The 14082-nt window shown below is 39.1% G+C and overlaps 1 protein-coding gene across 1 annotated transcript in view; it reads left to right on the top strand.

Moving 5' to 3' along the window:
- pex5la (peroxisomal biogenesis factor 5-like a) overlaps positions 1 to 14082 on the top strand; it is a 107844-nt gene that overhangs the window by 71732 nt on the left and 22030 nt on the right. Inside the window, exons 4-8 of the mRNA XM_030728103.1 lie at positions 2354 to 2563; positions 5097 to 5217; positions 7476 to 7569; positions 8827 to 8856; positions 11786 to 11881. Coding sequence (XP_030583963.1) covers positions 2354 to 2563; positions 5097 to 5217; positions 7476 to 7569; positions 8827 to 8856; positions 11786 to 11881 — 551 coding nt within the window. The remainder of the gene's footprint in view (positions 1 to 2353; positions 2564 to 5096; positions 5218 to 7475; positions 7570 to 8826; positions 8857 to 11785; positions 11882 to 14082) is intronic.

The raw sequence follows: 14082 nt of genomic DNA, 5'->3' as shown, positions 1-14082 counted from the left end.
AATTAAAAATGCCAAAGATAACACAATTTGACAGGCATAACATAGTATTTTTGCACCAACATGGTGATTCCCAAAGAGCTATTAGCTGAAAACATGGCAAATCTCAGCATGCTGTGCAGTATATCCTTAAAAAATTGAGGTAACTTGACAAGTGGAGAGTAAAAGAAGAAGTGGCAGGCCTAAAAAATGATCTACAGCAGAATGAATGGTATCTGAAGGTAATGTCCCTTAAGAAATAGGAAAAAATTCAGCAAAACCTGACACAGGACCTGAGAGATGCATCTGGCCCTTCAGCTGATGGATCTTCTATTCACTGAAACCTCATCAAAATGGTCTCAGTAGAAGTATGGGAGTCAAGATGGAATTCTTAAGGAAGGGAAAAGGGGAGAAGAAAAGGCTGAGGTATGCCAATTACGCAAAAACTGGATGGAAAATCAATGCCAAAAGGCCTTATGAGGTGATGAATCTAAATGTGAAATTTTGTTTTCAAATTGTTGTCGATATGTATGAAGAAGGTCAGGAAAGAGGTACAGTGAGTATCTACAGCCATCTGTAAAATCTGGTGGAGGTTCTGTCATGGTTCAGAGCTGTATGTCAGCCAGTGGTGTTGGGGATCTTGTCAAAATTTATGGAATTATAAATGCAGAAAAGTACCATCAGATTTTGATCCACCATGTAATACCATCTGGAAAGCATCTGATTGGCAACAGCTTCATTTTTCAGCATGACAATGATTTCAATCACACTGGATAGGAAAAACACACACTGGAACCACTATCAGTCATGGGACAGGGCTCCCCAGAGCCTGGACCTCAACATTGCTGAAGCAGTGTGGTATCATCTTGACAGAAAAGACAACAAAGTGCAGCCAACATCCAAAGAAGAGCTTTAAATGTCCTTCAAGAAGCCTGGAGAACGATTCCTGAAGACTACTTAAAGAAATTACAAGATAGCTGCCTAAGAGAGCTCAGGCTGTGTTGAAGAATAAAGGTGGTTATACCAAATACTGACTTTCAAGTTTCTTATAATTCAATGTATGTTTGCACATTTTAATAAATCATTGTACCTACTTCCCATATTCCTAGTAAAATATAAAGAAATGAGGGATGGCTTGAGACTTATCCACAGTACTGTACATGATGTGTGATAAAACTTAGAAAATATAACAATTTACATCATGTAGCAAGAAAAATGCATTTCATGAGGTTTTACACATTTCTAGAGAAATTAAAGTGTCACCCAGAACTACCATTATGTGCATCTCCTATTACTTTATTTATCTTTTGATGCTTTCATTTTTGCAAGTGTTTAAGATTACTCTTCATAATTTTTCTTTTAGAAAATGGCAATTAAAATGCTGACTTGAGTTAAACCACAACAAATCAAGCTTCAAACATAATAAAAAATCAATAAACAATTATATAAAATAAATGTGGCTGTAAAAAGTTGAGTCCCTTGACAGAGGTGTCTTTGTCGCTCTGCCAACCTGTGCTTGATTTACTTAACTGACCAAACTGTCTTATCCTTATCAGACCATGCAGTCGTTTGCAGTATATTTAGACTCACTGAAAAGAGCAGCAGCAAATTTTCAGATACCCACCTAAGGGGAAAATTCCAGCTTAAGTACCCTTGACAGGTCTACATGCCATGTCAGAAACTGTGCAGATCAAAATCAAAGCTCCATGCAGCACAATAAGTGAAGCCTGCTATTCAGTCTTATTACAAAGAAAAAGTTTTACAGGTTTAATGTAACCTCAAACACCTAAAATAAAGAAGACAGCACTGTCAAAGTCACAAAATTAAATCTGGGATAAAGAGATGGTCAACTCATAGATTACAAGCCAAAAAAAGAACAGAGTGAAAGTGTTTTTGTAGCGTGAAAGCTCCTAATCCATTCCACTGCAGTAATTTAGTCAGCGATTGAACCAGAAGAAAATCTGTCAATAATTAATTTGTGCCACATCTACTTTATCAAAAATGATGTGTATGCCATTTATTTTACCAATTTCAAGTAAATTAATGAACGAAGTTTACTTTTCCTGCTTCAGACATTATTTGAGCAGTGATGACCACCTCTTCATACAAACACAAACCTACACACAAAAAAAATCAAAAGTGAAACAATTCTGCTGCAATTTACACACAGTATGACTCGTTCAATTTACATTTTGTGTGTTTCTGAGATCTAACAAATGTGCTGAATGGATTTTCTTCATCACAAAAAAGGGTGCGAAGTTTTAATTCTCTCATGTTTATATCCATGACTGGCCATGACCCTGCCTTTGCTCCTTTTTTCTTTATTTCTAAATATTTGTGGAGGATGAGGTGCTAACCTAGTGTCATCTCCTCACAGTTCTATCTTCAACTCTGGACCTGCTAGATCTCAGTGAACCTGGAGAGAGGAGAAACAGCAAGGATAGAAGGAGTCCCCTGTCATTCCAGGGTGACAGCCAGAAGAACAACCCACACAGGAAAAAGACAGATGAGACGGAGCTGATCCAGGTGGAAGTTGAACAGACAGGACCAAGCATGCGAACCCCAGAGAGGGCATCACTAGACTCAGGTAGAGAGAGGCTGCAAAGGTTGGATGGATTTTATATCAATAACAGTAAATCATACTTAGTATTATGGATGCCACGATAACTTTTAGCAAGTCACTGGGAAAAAGGTCTGCTGTGATGTTTATGGGGAAAAATACACTTCTTTTCACACACACACACACACACACACTGTAACCCGGATAAGTTGAATCTGCTTAAAAAAACCAAGGTAACTCGTTGCCTCAAATTTTTTAAGTAATGAAACAGTTTATTTAACTCAGCCTGTTAAGTAAACACTACTCCATTTCCAATTGAACTAAATTGTATGTTCTAATTGACCAAACTTATCTTTTATAGTTCATGAAAAAATAAAATGTCTTTTGATGGGGGTGCTGGAACCTATCCCAGCTGACAAGGCAAGTAAGATGCAGGGTACACCCCGTACAGGTCACCAGCCTGTTGCAGGGCTGACACAGACAACAATTCACACCTGTGGGCAATTTAGAGAGACCAATTAACCTAACCCAGTAACTGCCTGCCTTCAGATTGTGGGAGGAAGCCCATACAGACACAGGGAGAACATACAAACTCCACACAGCAAGAGTCTCGGGCTAAGGTGGAATTGAACCCAGACTATCAGATAGTTATTCTAGCTGTGCAGTAGCAGTGCTAACCACCACGCCACCATGCTGCAATATTTTTTACAGTGTTGAACTGTGTCTGTTTAAATGTGGTAAATAAACATGATAAAACTCAGCCCTGCTGAATGCTGGTACATTAAGATTTACAAATAACATTTGTCCGTGGAACAATAAAAAACTATATGAGAGAGCGTTGTGAACAAAAACACCAAATATCTACTATTCCAAACAGCAAGAGGCCTGGGCCAAGCCGGAATTGAACCCAGACCTTCTAGATGGTATTCTACCTGTGAGGTAGCACTGCTAACCATCATGCCACCATGCAGCTGTGCATTAATCCAGTCTGTTTAAACTGGTCTAAACTAGATTTTTAGCAAGTGCAAAACTTGATGATATTAAGTTGTTTGAACTCAAACACATGATTACAATAAGATAGACCATCACAAAGTACAGTCTACTCAGCATTACAAGTAATGTTCATATTCTAGGCAATTTTAAGTAATATGAACTCAGTATTTTTAAGTGAATCAAAATCTGGGTTTACAGTGCACACGCACACACACACATCATCATATCGCAGCACAGGAACAAGCACAAGATCAATAGAGGTGGGTCTACCACATCAGGCACGACGAGTGCAAGATGCTACCAGGCAGGGCATACATGCAACGCCATAATAGGCTGGCATAGTATACAGGAACATCTGTGCTGAGTACGGCCTGGAATTGGTATGTCAAAATGGAATACCCCCCCCCCCCCCCCCCCCACAACCACACACCTCCACCCAACCCCCCTCCACACAACACCAACCAACCCCCCCCCCCCCCCCCCCCCCCCACCCACCCCCCCCCCCCCCCCCCCCCCCCCCCCCCAAAAAAGGTAGCTGGGACTTGATACAAATGGACAAACTCACCCCCCAGTGGTAAGCGGCACACTCGTGGCAGTGACCCCCAAACTGGGAGAATGACTCCAGCAGATTCCCGGAATGACATCCAAGCTCTCTGTCCAGAAGAGCGCAATCCTGGGAACAGCTAAAATACTGCACAGGACCCTCAAGCTCCCAGGCCTCTGGTAGAGGACCTGAGCTTGAAGGACAAAGACCGCCCGCAGGGCGGGTGGGGAATTTTTTTTTTTTTTATATCAGCCGCTTCACTCTAAAGTTCAGATGCTGTAAATCCTTCACCACCCTTCATTCTAACCCTCTTACATACTCTCAACAACTATAACTCCCATGGTCCCCTGTGTGGAACTAACCTCACACATGCAGGCCACAGAGGGATTGAGTTGATTTAATGTAATGAAAGGGATCATATTAAAAGAAAGGAAACAGCCAATTACTTTTGTATTTGCAAGCTGAAAAGGTTAAAGACTTTAGTAGTAAGTATTATAATTGTGCAGAGTGAGTCAAACCGTGATGTGGTGAATAATTCATGGGAGGAAGAATCATTATAACTGTGATGTCATTTAAAAGCAGAACTTCTTGTTCTGATAGAATTGTGGGCAGCTGATTGTCTCCTTTTTTAAAAAAATTTGTTTAGGCATCAACAGCATTAATTGTTTTCTTTTTTTTTTTTTTTTTATTTAATTGTTTGTCCTCAGAAAGATGCGTTAAAAGGTTCATGTTTCAAAGCAGGAAAAAAATTCCTATCTTTGAAATTAGTGTGGCCATTTAGTGGCACACAAAAACTAATTAATGTTCCCTTTTTTTCCAAAGCTAAAACCACATTAGCCTTTCCCCAAATTAACAGAAAATGGAATATCGTAATGGCTGGGTCCATTTCACAGGCAAATTTAAAATTAAATTCATTTGTTGTTGTTGTTGTTGTTGTTGTTGTTGTTTATTATTTTAATTTTCAACTCATTCTTTTACAAAGTTTCCTTCTATTTATCTTTATTGTGTTAATATTGTCACCAGTTACGATTGGTTCATTGGATAAATGGGAAGAACTGAATCCCAACCCTGAAAGAAATGGCAACAGAAAGTGGAAACTGGAGAGACGGCGCTCTTCTAAAAATTCATCTAATGAGTTTCTGTGGTAGGTTCAGACCTTTGAATTGTCCTGACTGCACATTAATTATATAATGATTTTGTATCTATCCAGTATCCAATATTTTTATTTTCTAAAGTTTTCCTTATCAGGACATAATAATACACATTGCTGGTCCTTTTCAGGTCTTGAAATTATTTAAATACAATCTCAAATAAACTGCCAAACATGATATTAACATGATAAACATGTATTACGTTAATATGCTTCATGATTTATTTAGCAAAAACTAAGCCAAACATGCAGAAGCAGTGTGTGAAAAACCAAGTACACCCTTACTGCTCCCATAAAAATTAAGAGAGCAGCAGCCAGGTGCTGCTAATCAAATGTACTTGATTAATTGATCATCAGCAAGTGTGAACACCTCTATAAGAGCAGCGGTTTTGGCAGTTTGCAGGGCTGGTCTTAACATAATGTGAAGGAGGAAAGACATCAGCAGTGATCTTAGAGAAGCAACTGTTGCTGTCTGTCAAGCTGGAAATGGTTATAAGGTCATTCCCAAACAATCTGAAGTCCATCATTCTACAGTGAGAAAGATTCTTCTTCAAAGTGAAAAACATTCAAGACAGTTGCCAATCTTCCCAGAAGAGGATGTTCCAGTAAAGTCACTACAAGGTCATATTGCAATGCTCAGAGGAACTGCAAACAACCCAAGAGCTACAGCTCCGACTCTACAGGTCTGGTAAATGTTAAAGTTCATGGCAGTACAATTAGAAAAAGACTGAAAAAGTATGGCTTGTTTGGAAGGGTTGCCAGGAGAAAACCTGGCCAAAGTGGAGATGTTTGACCATAATGCACAGTACCACATGGCAAAAACTAAACACAGCACATCAGCACAAACACTCCATACCAACTGTCAAGCATGGGGGTGGACAGGTGATGATTCAGGCTTGTTTTGCAGCCACTGGATCTGGGCATCTTGGACTCATTGAAGCAACCATGAGCTCTTCTGTATGCCAAAGTATTCCAGCTAAAGCTTAGCCAAAATTGGGTCACACAACAGGACAATGATCCCAAAAATGCCAGCAAATCTAAAAGAGAATGGCTGAAAAAGGAAAGAATCAGGGTGTTGCAATGGCCCAGTCAAAGTCCAGACCTCAGCCTGAATGAAATGCTGTTGTGGAACTGTGCATAAATGAATGCTCACAAACCTCAATGAAGTTAAGAAATGCTGTAAAGAAGAGTGGGCCAAAATTCATTCAAAACAATCTGAGAGACTGATAAATTCATACAGAAAACAGTGACTTCAGGTTATTGCTGCAGAAGGTGGCTCTACAAGCTACTGGATCACTGGGTGTACAAAGTTTTTCACAAGACTGCATCTGCATTTTAGCTTAGTTTTTATTGAATAAATATTGCCATGACGCATTGTGTCTGTTGTTCATCTGAGGTTGCATTTAAATAATTTTAGTAAGGTTTAATTTAGTCTGATATTAAAGCCAACTTGAAAGAGGCTGTATCTTTCTTTTTCACATGACTGTACACCACATTGGACTGGGGCAGTCTGTACTTACTTTATAGCACTATTAATATTTATTAGTCATACTGGAGATGTGAATTCACTGTCCCATGTGTAATTACAGATGTGATGGGGAATTCCTAAACTTTCTCTACTGTAATAATCAATATCATTTTATTAAGGGTTTAGGCAGCTTTTTATATGTGAACATTTTTATCACTTTTTACAGAACCATCCTTCAGTCTCAGTTCCTCCCATCTCTAAGAAGTATCTCAGTCTCTTAATGTTCAAAGTTTTAGCTTCCAGGCACACAACTTTGCTCTGTTCATTCTCAGTTCTTTCATCAGCATCAGTTTCAGTCACAGCAGGTGGCTGTTTTTGTCTAAAAGGCAGACAGATACAGACTAGCTGTTGAACACTGTGGATTTTGAAATAGCTGAAGAAATAGATTTAGTAACAGCAAAATGGAGGAGAGTGAATTTTAATTTGTCTGTTGTAATTATATAGTATTTTATTTGCTATTTGTAACCATGCTATCACCAGAGATCTATGTCTAATATTTACCACTGTTGAAGTTTTTATGACTAGATGTAATAAAACTATTTCAAATATTTTTTTTTTTTTAAATGCACCATCATGCCATTAGTTTAAAAAGTGCTTCTGAAAATCAAAAGATCAGCTGAGAATATTTAAAGCTTCATCAACATACTGTGCATCTTATCAGCTCTACTGCCAACACGTTTTACATGCTGCATGGCTTATCCCAGTTTTCTGTCTTTTCCTTTAGGTCCATAGATTGTAAAACCCAGATAGACTCTTCAAATAAGAATACCTTGGAACCAAATACCAAAATCGAGCCAGAGTCTGCACTAGCATCACAAGTAAGTGCTCAGTGTGTGACTGGAGTAGACACGAATCATCATTAATGCACTGTGTGCGCACTTGAAGTCAGCATCTCTTTAAGTAAGAAAGCTTTCCACATCTCAGACATTAGTGTTTCCCTTTCCGGCACTCTAACCACACCCCCACCCTCTTCAGGAAATTAAAAATAAAATGAAGATACAAATGCAGGAACCTTTGGAATTACCAGCATTGATTACCTGTGTCATGTGGCTGAGTCTTCATCTAAATCACACCAAACACAACTGATCACATTAATATCACACGCTTCCACTTTTTTAATGCACACTGAGTAATCATTCAAAGTGCAGGCTGGAAACGTAAGTGAACCTCTGAGCTATTTGCATTTCCGAAAATGACTTCAGGTGTTCTGTTTAAGGAACTTGGAATTAGAAATGTGCTGGGTTTTGGTGCCCCTCACTATAAATAAAGGCAGACAAAACCAGGTTATTGACAATGTCAAGAAAGATTGGTGTGATCCATGATCCGATCACAACAACTTTCATGGGACCCTAGAGGAAAGATTGTAAAGATGCACAAAGCTAGAAAACACTACAGAAATTTTGATTGACAGCCCATCCATCCATCCATTTTCTTAAGCACTGTTTATCCAATTTAGGGACACAGAGGGGGCCTTGAGCCTATCCCAGATGTCATTGGGCAAGACGTAGGGTACACCCTGGATAGGCTGACAGTCTATCGTAGGGCTAACACAGAGAGACACACAGGGATCCCTATCACTCCTATGGTCAATTTAGAATAACCAATTATCATGAAGGAAGCTAGAGTACCCAGAGACAACCCACAGAGGGAGAATATGAAACGGAAAGAGTGGAAGGAAATGGAGAAAATTCAGGGCGGTTGCTACTCTTCCCAAAAGTGGGTGTCCTGTAAAGATTACACCATGAGCACAAAGTTTGCTACTGAAAGAGCTGAAAGAGAATACAAATCATCTGCAAAAATGTCTATACTTGTGACTTCAATAAAGATCAGACCAGATGTTTGGAGCTATCAATGCAGAAATCCTGATTATTCCAAAGGGTTTACAAACATTTTCTTACTGTGTGGTTCTGATTGTTACTCCATAATATACGTTTCAAGAACTGATTATTTAAGCTTTATTTAGGAACTGCATGTTTATGTTGTCTTACAGTGAAAGTTTGTATCTAATAAGACACCCTGCTGTGTGATTGTTTACCCACCATTTTGTCCTAACACCTACAATTCTTCCATTTCAGCTCAACAGGCAGTATATTAGTGGAAGACATGTAAGCCTCCCTATGCATCCTTTCATATAACCCTGAAAGACTTATACATTTGTACCGGTGTAATAGCATCACACCATCTCATAATATCTGACTCTAAAGACCAAAATGCAGTGACTGTACTCAAGACAAAAAGTACCTTTAAAGAAATCCAGAAAAAAGTTGGCCTTGAGATTGATTCCTTTGTGGTGCTACTAGGTCCAAATGTCAAGCGCTTTCTGCCGTAGTCGGTGTCTCTGTGTAGGTCTGCATAAGGGGTCTTGTTTCCAGATGCCATTATTAGATTAATGGCCTATAAATTATTCAGCAGCCTTACTCCAAGCCCTTTAGTGTTGATCTCACCATGCTAGCTAAGCCTACATCACCTTTTCAGCACACTGATAAATAATAGATTCGGGATTAAAGATAGCTGTCTGAGACGGAGGGAAACTACTGGCAAACAAACACATCAAATTTGTTTTGCACAGGAGTTACATAGTAGCTCAGTGATAGAGATACTGTAAAGAGTGGTTTTAGCTTCCCACATGGCAGGTACAGCACACACACAAATGGGAAAAAAAAAAATATGTATGCAAAGAGGAGACTGGTTTTGCATGATATTTACATAGACTGAACTAACACATTAAGCTACAAGGATAAATCCACCCTCATTATTTTGTAGTGTTAAACAGCTTGAAATGCCCAAAACATACCAGGAGTGATAAATGGCATTTATTCTATCCATTTAAAAGAAAGTAAAACATGCAAAAAGTATTTTTATGATACACTTATAGTGGACGCTCATTCTGAGCTTCAGCTTATGCTTGAAGTGCATCTCTACACGACAAGACTTTATTGCTCCAAATTTCCAAATCTTTTCCTCAATCCCTCCTCTTAAAAGAGTTTATCCAACTATAATTTGCCAGAAAGTTGTCATCCTGTAAAGTCTTTATTCCTATGATATTAACAGTAAAAGTATTAAGTTTTAGAAATAAATCAGTGGGCACTTGGAGGGCACATCCTCTGCCAAGTCCAATGTTTCATAGCACTCACTAGCTCTACATTGCATGCATTACTAGAAAAATGTGATGCTCACCTACGTCCACTGCTTTTTACAAGAACATGCAGTGTTATCTTTATTCTGTTACCAAACCATTTATGTATGTACTGGTTCATAAATGCATATTAAGACCTTTGTAGCATTTTTACTTTAAAACAGGCCAGCTGAAAAAACACACACACACATACACTCACACACACATATATACACACATACAGAGATAAAGAACAGCTTAGTGTTAATATTTCAGCTGGGAAAAATTAATAAATGTTTACAAGCTAGTTTTCTTCCAGATTTAGCCATGGCTATGCCACCAATCTACAAACTAAGCATGCATCACTCAGAAAAATAAATGAAAACAATTCTGCAAAGAAGAGTCAGCAGTGATGTTAAAACCTCATCGTTAGTTATCACAAATGCTTGATTGTAGTTCCTGCTGAAATGATTGGCACATCCATTTATTAGGTTTAGGGGCAATTACTTTTTCACATTTTTATATTTATTCAGGTTTTCTTTTTTATAATATTAAAAAAATAAATAAAAGGAAATCAGGAAGGGGCAAATACTTTTTCACATCACTGTAAGTGTCAGAGTTTCTTCACAGTTGCACAAACCAGAAATAATTTATTTGAACTTGTAAATCAAAAGTGAACATAAAGACACACAGTATGAAAATACACTATTAACTGATGGGCAAGGCAATGCTTTAGTTTCAGAACACATCATCAGGCTGCATTGTGTTCTGGAAAGTGGTAATCACTGCCTGTCATAAACTAAACTTCATCTCGTAATTAAGTTTAGAGAAAAAAATGAAAAACTGAGTCTGGAAAGAAGCCCTCTTTGTTTCTGAAAACTACCACCAGAGATTTGGGACGAAAGCTGCTAAACTGTTTTCTGGTGTGAAATTACAGCTAACTGGAAATTTCTTAGCAGAATGGTAAATCTTGCTACATTTCAGAGTGAATTAAACTGAAGAGATGAAACTGTGAAAAAAGCAGTTTTGGGTGGATTTTTCCTGAAGCAGTGCGAATATAAAAGTTTTTCTTTTGGCACTGCATGCATGTTGTTCTTCACGATGCAGCTTCTTGCACACGTTTTGGCTGACGTTAAGAAGAATCTTGCGTAATTTCTTTACAGATGGGAAATATTACAGATAATGGCTGGCATGACTGAAAGCCGAGGGACCAGTCTCTAATAGATTTCCTAGCCCTGGGATCCATATTGTAAAGCCATCACGTTTTGCAGTGAATCTAATGCGTCAAATATGGGCAAGAAAGAGTATCTCATTTACCTCGCAAAGTAAATGTATAGGTCTTTATTTGAAATCATGTAAACTATGCCACACTCTGATAATGCAAAACCACATGCGTGTAATTGGCTGGTTTCCATTTCCTCAGCAGAGCAAAGCTTCATTATCCAAGTGTGTAAGTGAGAATCTATCAGCATATTTCTGGTCTGATGTTGCATGTACACAGGAGTGGGCCTGGCTGGAGTGGAGGGTGAAATTGTGAGAGGCTAGATAAGTAGGATGTGGTTCAGATGAGGAGTAGGTCTGTGTCTGTACGGTGAGGGTGGGGGGGGTGCTGACAGTAGTGATTCGGCTGGCCTTCCTAAGCATGTCAGAGGCTTTGTTGAGGCAGGGATATTTACTCATCCCTGAGAAAGCAGAGACGGCTGACCCTGCACACTCTCCCTGCCCATCTATCCTCCTGTCTGTGCGTGTGTGTAATGTGCTGTTTGATGTGGAAGTGTGTGTGTGTGTGTGCGTGCGTGCTTGCGTGCGTGCGTGCGTGCGTGATGTGCAAGTGAGTGAAGGTGTATATTTAATGGATTTTGTTTGTGCATAAATGTTTATATTACTATGAAATGTGTGCATGCATGTGTGTATGACAGGCTCGCTTAACGAAGGAGCACCGGTGGGGGAGCGCGCTCCTGTCCAGACATCAGTCCCTGGAGGAGGAGTTTGAGCGGGCCAAAGCTGCTGTTGAGGTAAGCAGAGTTCTCCTTAGTACGTCTCACATCTGTCACCTGTCAGCAAAGAGCCATGTCCACTGCTGATTTTAATAAAACTTAACAGCAAAGCTGCTTTTTCAATTTCCATCAGCTAAACTTTGTTTAGGTTGTGCACCGTCCATGGCAAACATTCCTTTTTGTATCAGTATCGGGAAGGAGCAGCAGTTAGAGACACAGACAGGTTACTGGAATCGAGACCTATTCACTGAAACAATAAGGCTCATTTCAATTTGAGTACATTTTCGTAATTCACCAAGAGATACAGAAATAAAAAAATAAAAAAAAACAAGCTGTAATAAATCATATTTATATTTTAAAGAGAAGTGGCTTTAAACACTGAATCCTAAAGAGCTGAAACATTGTTCTTCTATAGTTTGATATGACCCCTGATCAGCTGGGTAAAACTGACTTTCTTTATTATAAACAGGACAAGATAGTTGTGAAAGGAATTATTATTTCATTTAGTGAAGGGGACCTTGTCTATAGATAGAATGTGATAATACTCCTCACATTTTATGAGAAAGGGAAAGTCCTTTAAGTTTAAAGAACTGCAATAAAGGTAAGGGTTCTGTGGGCACTAAGCTATGAGAACTGTCTTCAATATCCCATTTGAACCATCATTGCCTATGTACACTCATAATAGCTCATGCAATTTGAATATCTTCTGAAAGCCCCGTGGAGCTGATTTCTATCTGACTCCTTCAGCCCTTTTTTTTTTAATCTCCTTGTCAAATGATCGCTATTGTGCTTCCTACAATGTATTAGACCCTGTGGTGCTGGCTGACCGAATAATGTGTGTTAAAGCCACACAAGCAAGTTCATGAGGTGATTGACCCAGAAAAATATTCACGACTCTGAGCTGGCTAACAAGAGGAAGGTAAACGCATCAGTCATCCTGCAGCCAGACATAGCAGATGTCACAGGAGACACAAAAGTTACAGTAATTAGAGATGGTTTAATCACTATACACACACGAAAAACTTCAGAGAAAGAAACAGCTTTGCTTCTGTTTTGTTCCTTTATTGCCTTTCGAACTCATTGCTCAGTAAGTTACAATTTGATCCAATGATGACTTTTGAAATAGGGCCCGGCATTTTTGTGTGATATTTTTGAAATGTTACATCACATACCAGGTACAGATGCACCAAAAACACTGACTTTCTAAACTGTACAGAAGATAACAGACATAACTGGAAAGGTTTTGTTTTTTTAATAAAGTCGCTTTACCACCCAGTGGAAGCCTTCCCCTCTCAGAAAATGGGAGTAAACCCTGGACTGTTGAAGGTTACAATAAACTGCTGCACACTGAGCAATGTGTAATGGTCAATAAATAATAGAGTAGGGACTGGAAGTTGCAGTAGGGGAGTGGAGTGGCCCACTTGTGGGATACCCTTCCCAAACTTGGTGATGATGTAACATTTTGTATAAGCTAAAAGCTGCATCCAACCAAATAATTGTACACTTTCTGGAGATCTGGTGACAAGATAATTGATGAGATTTAGAGATTCTCCTGGAAAAAGTTTCTGAGAATGGAGTATTGATTAGTAACAGTATCTTGCAGCCTTGATCGAGAAGCCTGAGTGCCGGCCTTCGTTTGAGAGGAACTCTGATGCAGGCGGTCAGCCATTTTGGCTTCACTTGCCAATGTCAAAGACCTTAATCACATAATTTCAATTTAAGCAGCTGTGCATATGCATGCTCTTTCATACTTAAAGACATGGAGGTAGAGACAGCACAAAGAGAACATTAAATCAGCACAGCGTCTTTCTTCCAATTCATTCAATTAGATGAAGCAGCCAAATGTAAGAAAATTAGGACCCAGGGAGGGAGCAGTCATGGAATTAGTCTCCTAAATAAGATTCATTTTACAAAGCTGGCACTGATGGGAACCTGTAGTCTTATGCCTTTATTGCCTTTGCACATAAAATTTGTTGAAAAGGGAGGATAAAGTGGCAGTGGTCCAAGAGACACAACTATACAGGGCAGATATATCTAAAGTATGCACTGTGCATGTCATGTGAGGACACTGTCAATTACTTTGAGCTGATGACAATGTAATGCTTTCATTAAATAGACAACCCCTGAAATAGCTGCAGGCTAAATTGTGACTTTGGGAAACAGTGTTTTGGCTGAGGGGCATAAGAAAAGGGTCCCACAGTGGTGATAAAAATGAGATG

Source organism: Archocentrus centrarchus, chromosome 4 (genome assembly GCF_007364275.1).
Source record: "Archocentrus centrarchus isolate MPI-CPG fArcCen1 chromosome 4, fArcCen1, whole genome shotgun sequence".
NCBI classification, from domain to species: Eukaryota; Metazoa; Chordata; class Actinopteri; order Cichliformes; family Cichlidae; genus Archocentrus; species Archocentrus centrarchus.
This window is presented reverse-complemented; position numbering and strand designations above follow the sequence as displayed.